This window comes from Bubalus kerabau, chromosome 12, assembly GCF_029407905.1.
Source record: "Bubalus kerabau isolate K-KA32 ecotype Philippines breed swamp buffalo chromosome 12, PCC_UOA_SB_1v2, whole genome shotgun sequence".
Classification (NCBI taxonomy): Eukaryota; Metazoa; Chordata; class Mammalia; order Artiodactyla; family Bovidae; genus Bubalus; species Bubalus kerabau.
The window spans coordinates 13,865,277-13,884,700 of NC_073635.1; the positions used below are offsets into that span (position 1 = coordinate 13,865,277).

The following is a 19,424-nucleotide window of genomic DNA, read 5'->3' on the forward strand; positions in this document are numbered from 1 at the left end:
TCTCTCAAGATTGTTTCTTCAATTAAAATGGGGCAAAGTGTTCATTGTGAAGAGAAAAATGAATTATATGATGTGTGTATCACAGCATTACAAGTTTGAGACATCAGAGTTGGAGCTATCGATTGTTCTTTTGGTTTTCAGTCCCTCAGAGTACCCAATTTAACTATTCTAGATCACAACTAATTTCCTTTCCACTACCACAGCGTTGCGATGCTTTGTCACATTTCTCCTGTCTAAAATCAGTCAAATAGCAGAGCTCTACTGATTAGTTTCCTAGTAGAATCCGGTCATCATTGAAACACCTACCCAGCTCATTGAGTTGTATAATTGAGTTAAATACTATCTGTTGTTTCACAAACTTTCTGAATGCTTATGAGCCCAGCCTGGAGATTGAGTTAAATAGTTCCCTAATGAATAGCTACCCTTACTGAGCCATCAAGAAGATTACTCATTAGAATCAATCATAGATTTTCTCTTCCCATGTACCATTATCTCAGAGCACTAAAAGGAACTCTAGCATTACTCGGTTCTCCATCTCCAGGGAGAAGTAACAGCCTGATGCTTTCGTGCCATTTAACATCTATAGGCAAAAGTGTATTTTCTCACAGTCATAAGAGGAGACAGAAGAGAAATCCGGGACATTCACAGGAAGAAATAGTAAAAGCAGTTCCTATAGGTGTCATAAGTTTGTAAAAACTTGCATTTCATTTAAGACTATTTTATGTGGCTAGTTCGGATTCCAAATGAGCTGAATCAAGAATGACTTAAGTTTTTTTCATGGTCTGTTTTAGGTGTAAATTATACATCAGGATTAAGAGTATACTCAACAATGATTAAATAGTGATGTTTATAAAAATGGGACCAATGCTATAACTTAATGACTATATTATCATCTAGCGCATCTTATATTTCACCTTACATTTACAAAATGTTTAATATTAATGTAACACTGTGTTCTTCAAGAGAGAAAAATCAGGAATTGGTCATTAATCAGTGGGCTTACCAAGCCATTCTTTATTCTCCCTTCACTCTCCCTTGAGATTTTGTGGATGAAGAAGAAAAGAAGTATTAATCACCGGGGTTACTTTCATCCCTGGAGCAGAAGAAGCTGGAGAAAGCATTGAGGTTGGAGTAAGAAACTAGAGAATGTCCCCTGAGCCCCAAAGAAGGAAATAAGGAAAAGGAGAGGCTTCCCACAGAACACAGAACACTCCCACAGGCATGGTGTTTCAGCTGCTATGGTTGGGAGTAGGGTGTATCTTAAAGGCTGAGTCGGTTTGGGTCTTCCAAGGAGCAGACATCAAGATGAGGTTAGACAAGCAAGAGATCTGCTGAGAGGAAGACTTGTGAAGGATAAAGGGAGCAAGCAGGAGTAGGCAGGGAAAGCCTTGAGAACGTGAGCAGGTCTGACTCCTGTGAAAGGAGAGAGGGAAGGAGGATTAGTAGGAAGAGCCTCGGACTGGTATACAGTTCTGAGAAAATCTTGGGTAGGTCCGTGGGGAGTGTTCTGGCAAAAGCTGCCCTATAGAGAAGTCCCACACTGGGATGCTCAGCCCCTGGTGGACAGAGGGCAAAATAAATGTGCTCTCAGAACAAAGGGTGCAGTGGAGTCAAAGAATGGCCACTAGAGCTTTCAATTGGCTATGCTCTCCACTTTAAGTTGTCTTGAAGATCTGAGTAGCAGGCTTCCCTGGCTGCCACAGAGGCTATTTAAACAATGCTGGTATAATGACGTTTAAGTATTCGATCACTGTCCCCGGTTCCTGGCTCAGAGCTCCTTAAAATCCTTGGAATTCTAAGTTAGAAGGGTATCAATCATATGTTAAAGTAATGATTCCTGGTGGGGGCCCTAGATAGCTTCAGGATTGGAGATGTTTTCCATTAAAAAAAAAAAACAAAAAAAAAACACCCTGTGATTAGAGTTAGAACCTCAGGTCTACTCCTTCCCCAGCTCTGAGGAGGGGAGAGGGGCTGGAGATTGAGTTCAGTCACCAATGGCCAACAGTTTAATCCGTTATGCTTATATGATAAAGCCTTAATAAACATCCTCAAACAGTGAGTTTAGGGCACTTCCAAATTAGTGAACACACCTAGGTGCTAGGAGGGTGACCCACCCAGAAAGGGTGTGGAAGTGCTGTGCAACGCCCATCCCCATGTCTTCCATTTGGCAGTTCCAGTGCTGTATCCTGTATAATAAACCTGTAATTGTAAGCACAGAGGTATCCATGAGTGCTGGGAGTCATTCTAGTGAACTGTTAAACCTGGGCATAGGGGAGATCATGGGAAACAGCCAAATTTGTAGTCAGAAATGTGGGTAGCCTGCAGTCCCCCTTATTGGCTTACTCCTAAAGTGGGGGCAGATTTGTGGGACTGAGCCCTTAACTTGTGGGGTCTATATCAACTCTGAATACTGTCAGAACTTAATTAGAAATAATCAGTGTTAGAACATATTCGTCAGAAACAAAACAAAAAACACAACTCCTAATTTATCTGGTAGATTACAGCTGAAACATTCTCTCTTTTCCTGGAAGTAATTCTCCTACTCCCAGGGCTAGCTCAGGCGCTGGCTTGGCTTCACGGAGCATATAAAGAGTTACTCATGTAATTCTCTGATAACTGTCTGCCCCGTTAATTAGACCATAAGCTTCATAAGGGCTTGTCTTTTTGTTGAGTAGGTATTTGTTCCTATATTTCTAATTAAACTTCCAGAGCTAGAGACCCTCTCTTACTACAAGGTTGTTGCGAAGAATCTAAGAGTTAATATTTGTAACCCACTTTAACATACATATGTTAAATACACAAGTATTTGCCATTATTTTTGCTAATCTTTGTTTCTACAGTTCTCACTATAAAATTGGCCACAAATAAGGTAAACTGAGTTTGTATACAAATTAGGTTCAAGCTAAGTGTATAGTAAAATTCCACGCAATGAGTTCACTTTCAGAATATCTTTTTAGCATCAAGCTAAAGGACCATTTCTATAGATGGTTATAGACCAGTATCTGAACCTTGCCTGTATTATTGTCATAGGCAAAGAGACTTTTGGGTAAAATGCCCTTCCAGAAAAACCCATGTCTTAGTCTTACATTTATATTTATCTAGAGTTTGGGGGAAGGGTAAAGGATCACTTTGATTACAAGTTTGCGCTATTTACTTGGCTTCACCACACACACAAGACTGGTTGTGGATCTTAGTTCCCCCACCCGTGCCCCTGGCAGTGGAAGCTCAGAGCCGTAACCACAGGACCGCCAGGGAAGTCCCCATTCTTTCCTCTTTAAATCTGTATAAACAGCTTACAATATTTAAGGCCAAGATAAAATCACCAACTGAAAATAATTAGGAAAGCTCATATTTATTAGTAAACACTTGTAATTACTTAAATCCAAATAGAGTCGAGGGCTCAGCTTTGCCTTAGACTCTATTAGAGGACCTCAGGAGTCTAACAACCTGCCTTAAGGTCTCTTCATATGTAAGTCAGTGTTTTAAACCAGTATGCTGTTACAAGGCATAAACACTCCGGGTCTCATTGACCAGGTACCGTACTCTCACCACTCCGGGGTGAGAGCACGGTACCTGGTCAATGAGACATTTCTGAAATGAATTCAAGGGTATCAGCACCCAACACTTATTGGATATTTGCCTTCTACCAGGCATGAAATTGTTTTATGCATACATGCATTCACACATACAGACACACACAGACCCTGAGAGGCTGGTATTATCCCACTTCACGTAATGAAGACACTAAGAGATAAAATAGCTAAAACCTTGTTGGAGTGCAGAGAGTAAGGAATGGCAGAATCAGAACTTGAACCCAAGTTCTTTAATTGGCATCAAAGCTCCTGCTCCTCTGTCCAGATTGGGGTTTCCTTAGTGAATAAGTGGAAGGATGCATACAAAACAAGGTCAAAGTTCAACCCTATATCATATAAATAAACTCACATTGAAAGAGAACACGTGAGGTTTCACTATTAAGCACTCAACTCTATCCTTCCTTTTTCTTAATTTTCCATCAGAAAATGCTTCTAATTTCTCCCCAAGAAAATAAATCTTAATGGCTTTTTGTCAGTTTTATTGAGCTGTTCTTAGTATCTGCTGTTCAACCAGTCTCCTTACTTCCCTACTTCCATTAAAGGAGGCAGGCAAGTATAAACAGCAGATACAAGTGACTAATGGAGATGTAAGAAGAGTTCAGAGTGGTCAAAGCAGGATCTTACATGTTAGATACTTAAGAGGAAATGCATCTTATAATGTCCTGCTTATTGCAGCTGGTTCACATGGAAATGATGAGCTCTGTGAAGTACAACTGAACCCACCCATGTACTCTCTAATGTCTACTGGCAAATTAGAAACTACAAAATAGTCTGTAGTGAGGTCCTCAGATACTGAGGTCTGGAAAATTAATTAGAAAACTATCTCTTTCTGAATAATTCAGATCAGCAAGATTCTGAGGGTAATTTACTGGTACAATTAATTTACAAATAAGAAAACAGATAGATGCCACTGCCAATGTTTATGTGATGTTATGAGCTTGCAATTAAATAATTACATCTAAGTAGATGCTGTATAATAGAAAAAAAGACATAGAGGGTATTTATTATCAACATACATCCATGACCTCTGTTTTATCAAATGCTACAGCTTATAGAGCTGGAAGTTACTCAAAATTAATGGACTTCCATTATGACCAGATAACCCTCCTTTTTTTTTTTCTTTGCCACTATGCTCAGTTTATGGAACCTTATTTACACTCCAGGCCCAGGGAGTGAGCGCACCGAGTCCCCCTACTGGACTGCAGTAGGGGGTGGGGCAGTGCAGGGGGGCGGGGTGGGGGGAACCTGTAAGGAATTCCCCCACCCCCAGCTACTCTGAGTTGGAGACAAATACAGCAATTTCTAATTGCAATCATCCAGATCATCCACCCCATCTAAGGGCAATTCTAAGTTCATGAAGTTCACTTCAGTTGTGCAGTCGTGTCCGACTCTTTGTGACCCCATGGACTGCAGCATTCCAGGCCTCCCTGTCCATAACCAACTCCCAGAGTCCACCCAAACCCATGTCCATTGAGTCGGTGATGCCATCCAACCATCTCATCCTCTGTCATCCCCTTCTCCTCCTGCCCTCAATCTTTCCCAGCATCAGGGTCTTTTCAAATGAGTCACCTCTTCGCATCAGGTGGCCAAACTATTGGAGTTTCAGCTTCAACATCAGTCCTTCCGATGAATATTCAAGACTGATTTCCTTTAGGATGGACTGGTTGGATCTCCTTGCAGTCCAAGGGACTCTCAAGAGTCTTCTCCAGCACCACAGTTCAAAAGCATCAATTCTTCAACGCTCAGCTTTCTTTATAGTCCAACTCTCACATCCATACATGACTACCGGAGAAACCATAGCCTTGACTAGATGGACCTTTGTTGGCAAAGTAATGTCTCTGCTTTTTAATCTGCTGTCTAGGTTGGTCATAACTTTCCTTCCAAGGAGTGTCTTTTAATTTCATGGATGTAATCACCATCTGAAGTGATTTTGGAGCCCAGAAAAATAAAGTCTATCACTGTTTCCCCATCTATTTCCCATGAAGTGATGGGACCAGATGCCATGATCTTCATTTTCTGAATGTTGAGCTTGAAGCCAACTTTTTCACTCTCCTCTTTCACTTTCATCAAGAGGCTCTTTAGTTCCTCTTCACTTTCTGCCATAAGGGTAGTGTCATCTGCATATCTGAGGTTATTGATATTTCTCCCAGAAATCTTGATTCCAGCTTGTGCTTCTTCCAGCCCAGCGTTTCTCATGATGTACTCTGCACATAAGTTAAATAAGCAGGGTGACAACATACAGGCTTGATATACTCCTTTTCCTATTTGGAACCAGTCTGTTGTTCCATGTCCAGTTCTAACTGTTGCTTCCTGACCTGCATACAGATTTCTCAGGAGGCAGGTCAGGTGGTCTGGTACTCCCATCACTTCCAGAATTTTCCACAGTTTGTGGTGATCCACACAGTCAAAGGCTTTGGCATAGTTAATAAAGCAGAAATAGATGTTTTTCTGGAACTCTCTTGCTTTTTTGATGATCCAGTAGATGTTGCCAGTTTGACCTCTGATTCCTCTGCCTTATCTAAAAGCAGTTTGAACATCTGGAAGTTCATGGTTCATGTACTGTTGAAGCCTGGCTTGGAGAATTTTGAGCATTACTTTACTAGCATGTGAGATCAAATATGCAGTAGTTTGAACATTCTTTGGCATTGCCTTTCTTTGGGATTGCAATGAAAATTGACCTTTTCCAGTCCTGTGGCCACTGCTGAGTTTTCCAAATTTGCTGACATTTGTGAAAGTGTGCAGCACCTTCACAGCATCATCTTTTAAGATTGGAAATAGCTCAACTGGAATTCCATCACCTCCTCTAGCTTTGTTCGTAGTGATGCTTCCTAAGGCCCACTTGACTTCATGTTCCACTCTAAACTGAATAATATTAAAAGCCAGGTACTTATGAATTCTTTCAAAAGTTAAGGGATGAAATAAAATCTGTTTATTGGTCATAAGTTTATATATTGTTCCTGAGCAACCAACATTTGCCTTTCATGTAACTAGAAGTTGATGAAAAGGGAGAACTGAAAATAAAACTACCTATCAATAGAAAGTTCCGGTTCACAGAGGCAGCACTTCAAAAGCAGTAACGTCTTTACAAACCCTACTGTCGGCTTAATAAAGTAGCTTATCCATTGGTGGGAAAGAAAGCGTCACTGACACTTTACATAATAAATGTTTCCAGGATAGTAACTGTAGTCCCTAAACCAAAGACCAGGAATAATGCTACCTACCTGTTGATAAATGTAGAGCACTTCTCAACACCAGAGACAAAAAACACTGCAGGGCTTCCCTGGTGGTCCAGTGGTTAATAATCTGCCTTGCAATGCAAGGGACACCAGTTCAATCCCTGGTCCAAGATGATCCCACATGCCACGAGCAATGAAGCTCGTGCCCCACAACTACTGAGCCCACACTGTAGAGCCCATGAGCTGCAACAACTGAAACCCCCCACACCTAGAACCTGTGCTCCACAACAAGAGAAGCCCACCCATGGCAACAAGAGGAAGACCACAACAAAGACCCACCACAGTCCAAAAACTTAATAATAATAAAAGCTCTTAAAAGAAACACTGCAGCCATTCACATCCTCTCTGACTCAGTCCTCTGATGCTAAGAGGCCACTATTTTGTTGTTGGGCTGCAAACTCCGAGAGGCAATATTTGCATCTTCTACTCCATAACATATTCCCTCTTCACCCTTACCCTGGCAGCTGAAGTGAAGATACTATTTAGGGCAACGATTTTTTTTTTTTTAAGAAAGGAAATTTTAAAATATTTTCATATTATTTAAGGGCTTCCCTGATGGCTCCGTTGGTAAAAAATCTGTCTGCCATGCAGGAGACCCTGGTTCGATTCCTGAGTTGGGAAGATACCCTGGAGAAGAGAATGGCAACCCACTCCGGTATTCCAGTCTAGAGAATACCCATGGACAGAGGAATCTGGCAGGCTACATACAGTCCATGGGGTCGCAAAGAATCGGACATGACTGGGCGACTAACACACAAGAGCATGAGTTTTGGAGACATCTGGAAAATTCGCAAGAAGCCTAGGCAGTCACTACACACGCATGTCTTTCAGTCCTGGAGCCCGTCCCAAGAATCAGGAAAGGAACAGGGGCTTGGATGTTCAGGAAAGGGCCCCGACTGGCACTCTGAATTTATACTGTAATTCACGGTTGTGAACCCTGATTGGGCCCGCGTGTTTCAAACTCCAAAGATCAGGGAAGAACCTGCGGGTCTGGTCGGGGAAGACCTGCTGGGCCGCCGCCGCACCGGACAGGTGGTTAAATACTTACAACCTCGGGCCCACGGGCTCCGTGCTCTCCCGCGAAGGCCTCTCGGGAGCCGCCTCCAAATCCTGCTTGGGCGCCTGCGGTGGGCCCAGCTCCCCGCGCAAGGCAGGGGGGTCCCAGGTCGGGCGGGAGGCGGCGGGGGCTCCGAACCCGGAGCCCTGCACCCCGGTGCGGGTATACATGGTTCAGACCCGGCCGAAGCCGCTGCAGGATGGATGCGGGCGACGCTGGGATGCGTGGCGGGTCTCGAGACTGCGACTCCAAGAGCCGCGGCAGCGGTTTTAACAGCTCAGTTTCGATTTCTCGCTCCCAGCAGGGGATAGCACCGCCCCGCAGGATTTCCCCGACCTCGTTCCTCTCTGGCGCGCTCTGACCTGATCGCAGGAGACCGCCACCCCGCCCAGCCAGGGATATGGAGCGAACCTGGCCGGCTCCAGGTGAATCGGTTTGAGGATCTCACAACCACTTTAAATGGTGATTAAAAGCTGTCTATGATCAGCCACGGACACCTCGTGTAAGCACGGAGTAGCCACCAGGGAACTGAAATTCCTGAAAAACGCCTTAGGGACTGTTTAACTCGTCACCCTAATATGAAGTTCCTGCAGAGTATTTGAGACTGTGAACAATGTATTAACCTTTCAATGCCAGAGATTAGGTCAATATTTAAAATCATCTAGACACAATTTGGCCTTTCACCAGTAAAGGCTGCTGTTTGGCTTTTGCCGAGTAAGCTCAAGATACAGGAAATGGAAAGTGAAATCAAAGAAAAAGCACAAGTGGAGAGAAGCAAGCCAGCGAGAAGGCAGCGATGACTCCACGGCTAAGTGACTGATGGGACAGTCAAGAAGTTTTGATGAAATACATGCTCTGCGCAAGACATTGGGCAATAATTCAACCATGGTGTGGAAATACAAATTTGCAAGATTCTGTAGGTCTGGGGACTAGTGCCCCCATCCATATGGTTCTGAAGTGTGCTGGGTTGATCACCATTGTCCTAAAGTTGGCTGTACAACCATGAAAGAAGTCTCTTCCTTCACCTAACCTGTACCCTAAGACAGCGGTCCCCAACAGTTTTGGCACCAGGGCCTGATTTCCTGGAAGAACGACTGTTGGAGAGGGATGGTTTCAGGATAACTCAAGTGCATTACATTTATCATGCCCTTCATTTCTGTCATTACTACATCAGCTCCACCTCAGATCCCAGAGGTTGGGGATTCAACCTCTGTGGATGTTCAGGAAAACTAGGGCTTAACCCCTCTGAATAATTCAAAGGGGCATTTGGGAACAAGCCACAAAAGTCAAGAAGTTCACCAGGAAGAAGGAGGCTTGTGGCTTAAACTGACAAGGTGTGTACCTAACTCCAGGTGGGGCAGGATGGTGGAGCACCCCAGCCTGTAGTCAGGGAGTCACCAAGGAGCTCAATTGTTTTGCTTGTCTTACTGGTACTTGGCTCAGTCTGTAAAGAATGTGCCTGCAAGGCAGGAGACTGCCTGCAATACAGGAAACTAGGGTTGGATCCCTGGTTCGGGAAGATCCCCTGGAGAAGGAAATGGCAACCCTCTCCAGTATTCTTGCCTGCAGAATCCCGTGGACAGAGGAGCCTGGCGGGCTACAGTTGCAAAAGAGGTTGCAAAAGGGTTGAATACAACTTAGCAACTAAACCACACACTGGTACTTAGAAAAGAAAGACAAATACATGTTTGGTAGCTAGTGAAAGAATTGAATGAAGGGCAGGCGGTGGGTGGAGGGGCACACGAGAGGAGAAGGCAGTGGCGAGGTGCTTGTCAGGAAAGGGAGTCAAGGCTTCTGGGCCACCCTGCAACGTTAGAGGTCTGTCGAGTAGACTTGGGTCTCGAACTTCGGAGAGCATCAGAACCACCTGGAGGGTGTGTTGAAACAGACTGCTGGCCCCTAATCCTCTGAGATTCAGGAGGTCTGGGGTGGGACCCTGTCCGGTATTTTGAGGATTTATAAATAATCCACATCAGTGGTTCTCAAATGGAGTTGATTTTGCCTCCCGCAGACATTTGGCAATGCCTAGAGGTCATTATTGTGGAGCCTGGAAGTTGCTGGAGGTGGGACTACTGGCATCTAGTGGAGGCCGAGGAAGCTGCTAAACGCCCCACAGAGCACAGGACAGGCTTCCCCACATAGAACATCATCCTGCCCCAAACACAATGGATCAAGTTAAAAGCTTTTGAACAGCCAAGGAAACCATAAACAAGATGAAATGACAACCTTCAGAATGGGAGAAAATAATTGCAAATGAAGCAACTGGCAATGGATTAATCTCCAAAATATGCAAGCAGCTCAGGCAGCTCAATATCAGAAAAACAAACAGCAATCAAACAAACAAAAAACAATCAAAAATGTACTGAAGACCTAAACAGGCATTTCCCCAAAGAAGACATACAGACGGCCAACAAACACATGAAAAGGTGCTCAACATCACTCATTATTAGAGAAATGCAAAGCAAGACTACAATATGGTATCATCTCACGGCAGTCAGAATGGCCCTCATCAAAAAATGTATAGACAAATACTGAAGAGGATGTGGAGAAAAGACAACCCTCTCGCACTATTGGTGGGAACGTAAATTGATCCAGCCACTTTGGAGAACAGTATGGAGATTTCTTTAAAAACTAGGAATATAACTACCATATGACCTAGAAATCCCACTACTGGGCATATAACCTGAGAAAACCACAATTCTTAAAGACACATACACCCCAGTGTGCATTGCAGCACTGTTTACAATAGCCAGGACATGGAAGCCACCTCCGTGTCTATCGACGGATGAATGGATAAAGAAGCGCTGGTACATATATACAAAGATATATTACTCAGCTATAAAAGTGAACAAATTTGAGTCAGTTCTAGTGAGTTGGATTAACCTAGAGCCTGTTATACAGAATGAGGTAAGTCAGAAAGAGAAAAATATCATATATTAATGCATACACATGGAATCTAGAGAAATGTTACCGATGAACCTATTTGTAGGGCAGCAATAGAGATGCAGACATAAAGAACAGACTTGTGAACATAATGAGGGAAGGAGAGAGTGGGATGAATTGAGAGAGTAGCATTGAAATATATACATGACTATATGTAAAACGATAGCCAGTGGGAATTCGCTGTAAACTCAGGGAGCTCAACCCGGCGCTCTGTGACAACCTAAAGGGGTGGGATGGGGTGGGAGGTGGGAAAGAGATTCAAGAGGGAGAGGACGTATGCATACCTATGGCTGATTCATGTTGACGTATGGTAGAAACCAGCACAACATTGTAAAGCAATTAGCCTCCAATTAAAAATAAATAAATTAGGAAAAGGAAGCAACAACCCACACCTGTATTCTTATCTGGGAAATCCCATGGACAGAGGAGCCTGATGGGCTACAGTTCATGGGGTCACAAGAGTTAGAGACGATTTACTGACTAAGCAACAACAAAGAGCCAGAGTCTAATGGTTGCTGTTTTATGGTGACTTTAAGGTTTTAGCTTTGTAAGTGGGTAAGTGGTACCACCATTCATTATTAATCAGGCGGAAGGTGAGAGAGTTTGATTTGAGACTGGGTGGGCTGGAGGTGCCCGAAAGGTGAGACATGCTTACCATGGATCTGGGTGGTCTTTCTGGAGGTGATGAGCGTCAGAATCTCTACCCCTGGGAAAACACCACAGAAGCTTTTGTTTCAGAAGAGAAAGCAGTTGTTTTTGGTGGTTAGATCACATTCAGATTTTGAGTAAGGGAAAGCCCATTAGGGGAAAACCAGTTCTGTTAGAGGTAATGGTAAAACTGACTTTAGGAATGCACTTAGTTGACCATGTTTATTTTACAACACACCCGTGCAACACACCCATGTTTCAAACATAAGATAGAAATAGAAGATAATGGTCAAAATCTAAATTGCTTATTCTATGAATATTCGCTACTCTTGGATATGTTTTCAAAGTGTTTTTAAAACTGTGAATATGATTTGTGATTACAACAGACATCTACAAGCTTCTTCAGGGTGCTTAAGAGGGAGTTATCCACTGCCTTACCACCCACCGTCTCACCTGAGTGTGTTAGTCACTCAGTCGTGTCGGACTCTGAGACCCACGGCCTGTTGCCAGTCCAAGCTCACTCTGCTCACACACAAGAGGCCAATGAAAGAGACCAGGTGTTGAGGCAAGGAAAACTACTTTATTCTGAAAACCAGCTGACTGAGAAGATGGCAGGCTAGTGCCTCAAAATAACCAATCACTGGCGGTCTGGACGCTCGGCTCTTTCATAGATCAGAGGAGGAGGGGCGGGGGAGGTGAGGAAGCAAAGTAAAAAGGCCATTAATCTTGCCAACATCTCCCAGAACAGGCAAGTGTCAGGCAGGGGATCTATAGGTGGACAGAGTCCTGAGCAAAGGCGCTTAGTTTAACAGTCAGCCAGAGGGGCAGGATTTTCTGATGCAGGCCATTCTGTATAATAACAATAGCAACAAAAAATAAGCCAAAGCAACAGTTCCAACATGGAGTCAGCATTGGCTTCTTCTCTGCAGCAGGACTGCAGCCCTCCAGGCTCCTCTGTCCATGGACTTCTCCAGGCAAGAATACTGGAGTGGGCTGCCACTTCCTCCTCCAGGGGATCTTCCCAACCCAGGGATCATCCCAGGTCTCCTGCATTGCAGGCACCTTCTTTACCGTCAAAGCCACCAGACAAGCCCACTGTATGTGTGTGCATTTGTATGAGAAGATGGGCTGGCCTTTTGCGTGGCTTGTCCTGAGGTGTGTGCCTCTGCGGCATCACGGGTGGAGAGAAGCAGGGTAAGGGGGCAAGATTCTGGATCTCCATCCCTGCTCCCACTGGGGTCTTCCAGCCCTCATCTCTTCTGTACAGTGGACTGCTGCCTGATTTCTGTTTGAAGCAAGAGTTCTATGTTTAAAAGTTTGCAGAACCACTGTACTTAATATGTTTTAAGACAGCAGTGCCCAACCTTTTTGACACCTGGGACCTGTTTCATAGAAGACAATTTTTCCACAGACCTGGGGGCAGGGGAGTGGTTTTGGGGATGATTCAAGCACATTACAGTGAAGTGAAAGTCGCTCAGTTGTGTCCAACTCTTTGAGACCCCATGGGCTATACAGTCCATGGAATTCTCCAGGCTGGAATCCTGGAGTGGGTAGCCTTTCCCTTCTCCGGGGGATCTTCCCAACCCAGGGATTGAACCAGGGTCTCCTACATCACAGGCAGATTCTTTACCAACTGAGCCACAAGGGAAGCCCGACTTGGATGGCATCACCAACTCGATGGACATGAGTGTGAGCAAGCTCCGGGAGTTGGTGATGGACAGGGAAGCCTGGCGTGCCGCAGTCCGTGGGGTCGCAAAGAGCCGGACACGACTGAGCGAGTGAACTGAACTGAAGCACGTTACTTTTACTGTGCGTTTTATTATTATTACATCAACTCTACCTCCGATCATCAGGCGTTAGATCCTGGAGGATGGGGACCCCTGTTTTAGGGGACCGGGGGAATAGCTGAGGCCTAGTGAGACAAATTGCCTGAAATGTGGCCAATTAGTGATTTGTTTAGGAAATAGTTTTCTATTAAAATAGAACTGCCTCTGGGAAATAATCATTATTCATTCCTTTAGGTAAAGGAGTTTAATCTGAGCAAAAGATATTTTGATGGGGGAAGAGGGAAGCTGAGGGAAAGAGGAGGATTCCAAAAAGCTGTGCAAAGGAAAACGCTGTTTAAATGAGACATTGTTGAGAAATGGCAATTCAGGGCTCAATGAGCAGGTTTAGCCAGCACCATAAGCAAAGATTGCAGCAAAAACAACCTTCACCAATTTGGTCTAATGCTAAAATATCCAGGTGTGTCTTTATTTTCTGAGGAAATAAATGGAAATATATAAAAATGTATCTGATTTTTAAATCAGTTGCCTTAGATATTCCTTCATTAGCGTGAATAAATAAATATAAATAGATATACATTGTTGTTGTTTAGTCCCTAAAGTGAAAGTGTTAGTCACTTGGTCGTGTCTGACTCTGACCTCATGAGCTGTCCATGGAATTCTTCAGGCAAGAGTCCTGGAGTGGGTGGGTTTCCGTTTCCTTCTTCAGGAGATCTTCCCAACTCAGGGATGGAACCCGGGTCTCCTACATTGCAGGCGGATTCTTTACAGATTAACCACCAGAGAAGCCCAAATAGAAATACATAGACTCGGCTTTTTCTTGTCATTAAGTGTCCCATGAAGGGCTTCCCTGGTGGCTCAGCTGATAAAGAATCTGCCTGCAATGCGCGAGACCTGGGTTTGATCCCTGGGTTGGGAAGATCCCTTGGAAAGGCTACCCACTCCAGTATTCTGCCCTGGAGAATTCCATGAACTGTATTGTCCATGGGGTCACAAAGAGTCAGACATGACTGAGAACTTTCACTTTCACTTTCAAGTGTCCCATGAAAACAGTCTGAAAATTCTAAAAAGTCCTGCTTCCTTAAATTTGATTCTACAGCGGAAAGTTAGATTAACCCAATAGATTTAGGACAACAGTTACTTTAAAGGTTTTTCTTTTTTTTCTCTTGTAACAAAGGAACCACATGAAACACCCAATACTTGGCATAACCTCATTTTACGCGCGCGCGCGCGTGTGTGTGTGTGTGTGTGAATGTGTGTGAGAAAGAATGAGCATATTTATATCATGACAATTTCATATTCATTAGAAATTCTTCAAATTTGTAGCATAATATCATAGAATGCTGCAGTAATAAGTCACCTTAAACTCTTGGAAGAAATCTTTATTTAATGTTAAGCATGTACCATCGACTCTGTCAACCCCAGATGCTATGGTGGGCAACAGACAGAACCTTGTTATTCCAGCTCCAAGTTTAAAATTATCTAACTACCACCTTATTTTAGGAAACAGAAAGTTACAGAGGTAAAGTGAATGTCAGCATTATGTAACAAATCCATGGCAGAACCAGAACTTGATTTAGGTCTTCTGAGTCCAAGTCTAGCAAACATTTTGAAAGATGATTGTGACAAAATATATTTTTGACAAAGTTCGAAATTTGGAACATTTCTCAATTATTATAATTTTGCCAGAGTGCAGCTATATATTATTTTTCCAAAACAGTTGTGTCAAAGGTTCCAAACCTATCAGAATCAACATTACTAGAAGCCTTGACACTTCAATATGCCTCCCTATAATTACATGATCAATTGATCTATATCATGACAGTACTTTATGCAACATGTCAAATTTGCAGCAAAACATGCTCATTTTAGCTCAAATTCCTTTTCTTTAACAGTGTTAAAATACTTTATAGTGTAGCACAAAGACTTCTACTTAAGAATGGAAAGATGTACATTTTCTCCCTCTATTTTTCTGTTTACAGTGTGTCCTGTCACTTGGGAAAACAGGAAATGTAGAAATGTGCTTTCGATGCTATTTCCTGTCTTCTGGAAGGTGGCTGAATTTGTTTGTACATTTGACTCTGAGGAATACGTAATTGCTCCCATCTCTGGGTTCTAATACTATGTGGTAGCTGTCACAGGACTTCTACTGGAGCTTCTGTTGTGGTCTGGTGGTTGGGAATCTGCCTGCCATTGTAAGTGATGTAGGTTCGATCCCTGGTCTGGGAAGATCCCACATGCCATGGGGAAACTAAGCCCGTGCACCATAAGTATTGAGCCCAAGCGATCTAGAGCCCATGCTCTGCAACAAGAGAAGTCACTGCACCACAGCTAGAGAGTAGCTGCTGCTCACCGCAACTAGAGAAAGACTGAGCACGGCAACAAAGACTCAGCGCAGCCCAAAATAAATAAATCTTAAAAAAAAAAAAAAAGACCTCTACTGGCTGCAGGGAGAAAGGAATCTCCCTTAACTCTGGAAAAACTTTTGAAGATTCTGTCAGTGGCTTGGGAGATTCCTCTGAACCGGTTCTTTAGCTGTGATAGATGAATCAAACAGAAACTCTACAGAGCATGGTCAGTTTTTTACCCAGCCATTGTGCTTTTTCCACAGGTGACCCCTCTTTGGGAACTCCTAATTGTTACGATGTGTTAACTCTCAGCCAACTCTTTGTGAGCATTCACAGTCCTTTGTAAATATGGCCAAGTCAATAAGAGAATGTGTGTTGCTAGAGACCTGGGGGCAAGGAGAGGTTAGGCAAAAGGCTTGACCTTGACACCTGGCAGCGCCATTTAAGAGTTTTTGACCTCAGGCAACCACTAAATCTCTCTGAACTTTGGTCGCTTCATTGTAAGGTGGAAATATGAATCATAATAATACCACCTGTCCAATCTACCTTTAGGGGTTTGCGAGGACCAAATGAGATAACATGTGAAAGTGGATCATGAATTACCTCTTGATGCCATATATAAATGGAAGTTATTTTTTTGAGCTGTCAATGCAAGAGCTTTATATATGTTTTCTAATAATACTTAAATTTGTCCTCATAGAGTTCTTAACTTCAGTTCCCACAGTGCTTGGCTTTCAATTGCTAAAACATTACAGAGCTATATCCTCAGTGTGTTTTATCTTGAACTCCCTTTCAGAATAGAAATAAAGCAGTATATACTTTTACTTACCAACATATAAATGCCTGGCACAGACGTGGAGTCCCCAATGGAGCTGAAACTCTGTTGGCATAACTGGAAGACACTGGGCACTTCATAGACATTTTGTGACACTGTTCTATCCCTAATACCTCTGGAAGCTGACAAGAGTTTCATTTACATGGATAAAACCTAGGGTTCTCCTGTTTGACTTGATTTGAAATTCCCATGGCCTTTCAGTAATTCCAGGAGTGTGACTTGTGGTTGGGTTCCCCATAGGCATACCACACAGGTTGAAGTTGAAGACGCTTCTGAGTGGTCCTCAGCAGCCCAAATAGGTGGCTTCTTTTCTTGAGGTAGCAGTAAGACAATTCCTGAAAATGGTTAAGATAATGAAGTTACATGTAGCCCCAGGAAAGGGAGTGCTTCCTGTATTGTCTACCAAGGTTTGCTGTTCAAACTTTAGACTATGGATCTGTGTTTAGATCTTGGCTCCACCATTTACAACTGAGAGGTTTTGGGTGAATTACTGAATATCAAGAGGCTTCATTTCTTCATCAGTTAAATGGGAATAAAAGTCATGCTGCTGCTGCTAAGTCGCTTCAGTCATGTCCTACTCTGTGCGACCCCACAGACGGCAGCCCACCAGGCTCCTCTGTCCCTGGGATTCTCCAGGCAAGGATACTGGATTATCCAGTATCCAACTGGATAATCCAGTATCCAACTGGAGTTGCCATTTCCTTCTCCAATGCATGCATGCATGTTAAGTCCCTTCAGTCGTGACTGACTCTTGCAACCCCATGGACAGCAGCCCATCAGGGTCCTCTGCACACGGGATTCTCTAGGCAAGAATACTGGAGTGGGTTGCTATTTCCTTCTCTGGAATAAGAGTCATCTGCTGCTGCTGTTGCTAAGTTGCTTCAGTCGTGTCCAACTCTGTGCAACCCCATAGACGGCCACCAGGCTCCCCCGTCCCTGGGATTCTCAAGGCAAGAACACTGGAATGGGTTGCCATTGCCTTCTCCAATGCAAGAAAGTGAAAAGTGAAAGTGAAGTCGCTCAGTCATATCCGACCCTCAGCGACCCCATGGACTGCAGCCTACCAGGCTGCTCCATCCATGGGATTTTCCAGGCAAGAGTACTGGAGTGGGGTGCCATTGCCTTCTTCGGAATAAGAGTCATAAGACCAACTAAATAGTGTTGTTGTATGCATTAGGTGGCTTCCCTGGTGGCTGAGTGGTAAAGAATCTGCCTGCCAATACAGGAGACACAGGTTCAATCCCTGGGTTGGGATAATCCCCTGGAGAAGGACATGGAAACCCACTTCAGTTTTCTTACCAGGGAAATCCCATGGACAGAGGAGCCTGGCGCATTACAGTCCATGGGGTCACAAAAGAGTCAGACATGACTTAGTGACTAAACAACAGTGCTTACTACCATGTATCCAACCTAGTATACTCAATAAATAAATGCAGTGATCATTTTTTTAAACCCAAAAACTAAAACAAACTGGGCAATATACTTGAATAAACACTTTATACAGAAGAAGATATCCAAATAACTAACAAAAAAATGAAAAGGAGCTCTGCTTCATTTGTCTTGGGGAAAATGCAAATTGAAATTACAATGATATACCTCCATGCACACAATAGAAGGGCTAAAATTAAAGAGAAAACTATTGTGAGCAAGGATGTGAAACAACTAGAAGTCTCATGCTCAGCTAATGGGCTTGTAAATTAGTATTACAACCTGTTTGGAAAACTGTTTGGCAGAATCTTCTAAGGCTGAATACTTTCATATCCAGCCATCCCACTGTACGTGTGTTCTCTTAAAGTCATGTGCAAGAATGTTTATATGAGGATCTTTCAGGGGAGTAGAAAACTAGAAACTGCTCACAAGTCTATCAACAATAGATTAATAAATTGTAGTAAATTCCTCCAGGGTACTGCCATATAATAGTGGGTCTATATTTATCAAAATATGAGCTAGTTGGCTTCCCTGGTGGCTCAGCGGTAGAGAATCCGCCTGCAATGCAGGAGATATGGGTTCGATCCCTAGGTCAGGAAGATCCTCTGGAGAAGGAAATGGCAACCCTCTCCAGTATTCTTGCCTGGAAAATCCTAATGGACAGAGGAGGCTAGTGGGTTGCAGTTTATGGGGTTGCAAAGACTCTTACATGACTTAGTGATTAAACAGCTAAATACTAGTTAGCCATTGTAGTACTTCCTCAGGCCATTTGCAATCATCACTGTATTTCTATCAAGCCCCTTCCCCTCCCCCATGTAACTTAGACTGAATAAACTTTAGGTCCAGCTGCAATAGTAGAGACTCAAGTTAACTGTGGTTTAAACAGCTTAGACATTTGCTCTTAGGTACCAGTTCTGGCATACGCAGGCTGCAGCCAGTATAGTAATTCTATGATGCCAAAGGTCTAGGCTCCTATTGTGTTGCTCTGCCTTGTCTAGGGTGTTTCCCTTATGTGCATCTAACGCATAAATAATCCAGCCAGTGACGAGGGAGAAAAGGAAATCAGAGGACAAGTCCATTCCTTTCAAGTGTACAACCCAGAGACTGCTCTCATCACTTTTGCTCACACATCATTGGTCAAATTTAGTTACTAGTCAAGCTCACTTGTAAGAGTGGCCAAGAAATTTAGTCTTAATTCAGTCATTCAAAACTTATTTCTTGAGTATCTAGTGTATACCAGGTATTGGGGTTAGAGCAGTGAATCAATCCATTGAAAAGCCCTGCCATTCTAGAAAAGCCTTTCATTCTAGATGCGTGTGGTCATGAGTGCTCAGTTGCTTCAGTTGTGTCTGACTCTCTGGGACCCTAGGGACTATAGCCCGCCAGGCTCCTCTGTCCATGGGATTCTTCAGGCAAGAATACTGGAGTAGGTTGCCATGCCCTCCTCCAGGGGATCTTCCTGACCCAGGGGTTGAAACCAAGTCTCCAGTGTCTCCTGCACTGCAGGCAGACTCTTTACCACTGAGCCACGGGGGAAGCCTCATTCTAGATG

At 43.6% G+C, this 19,424-nt stretch overlaps 1 protein-coding gene across 5 annotated transcripts in view; it reads right to left on the minus strand.

Annotated features, from left to right (window-relative positions):
- The window catches only part of EPSTI1 (epithelial stromal interaction 1), a 110,329-nt gene extending 93,784 nt beyond the window's left edge, over positions 1 to 16,545 (minus strand). The window contains exons 1-2 of one of the 5 annotated variants that reach the window (XM_055541992.1): positions 16,439 to 16,545; positions 11,485 to 11,535 (exon numbers count right to left, since the gene is read on the minus strand). In XM_055541992.1, the coding sequence (XP_055397967.1) occupies positions 11,485 to 11,535; positions 16,439 to 16,530 (143 nt within the window). In that variant the 5' untranslated portion in view covers positions 16,531 to 16,545. Of the gene's footprint in view, positions 1 to 7,877; positions 8,250 to 11,484; positions 11,536 to 16,438 lie in introns of those variants that run through there. The other 4 variants (XM_055541990.1, XM_055541995.1, XM_055541996.1 and 1 more) reach the window with 4 other exon arrangements.
- Positions 16,546 to 19,424: the final 2,879 nt, after the last annotated feature.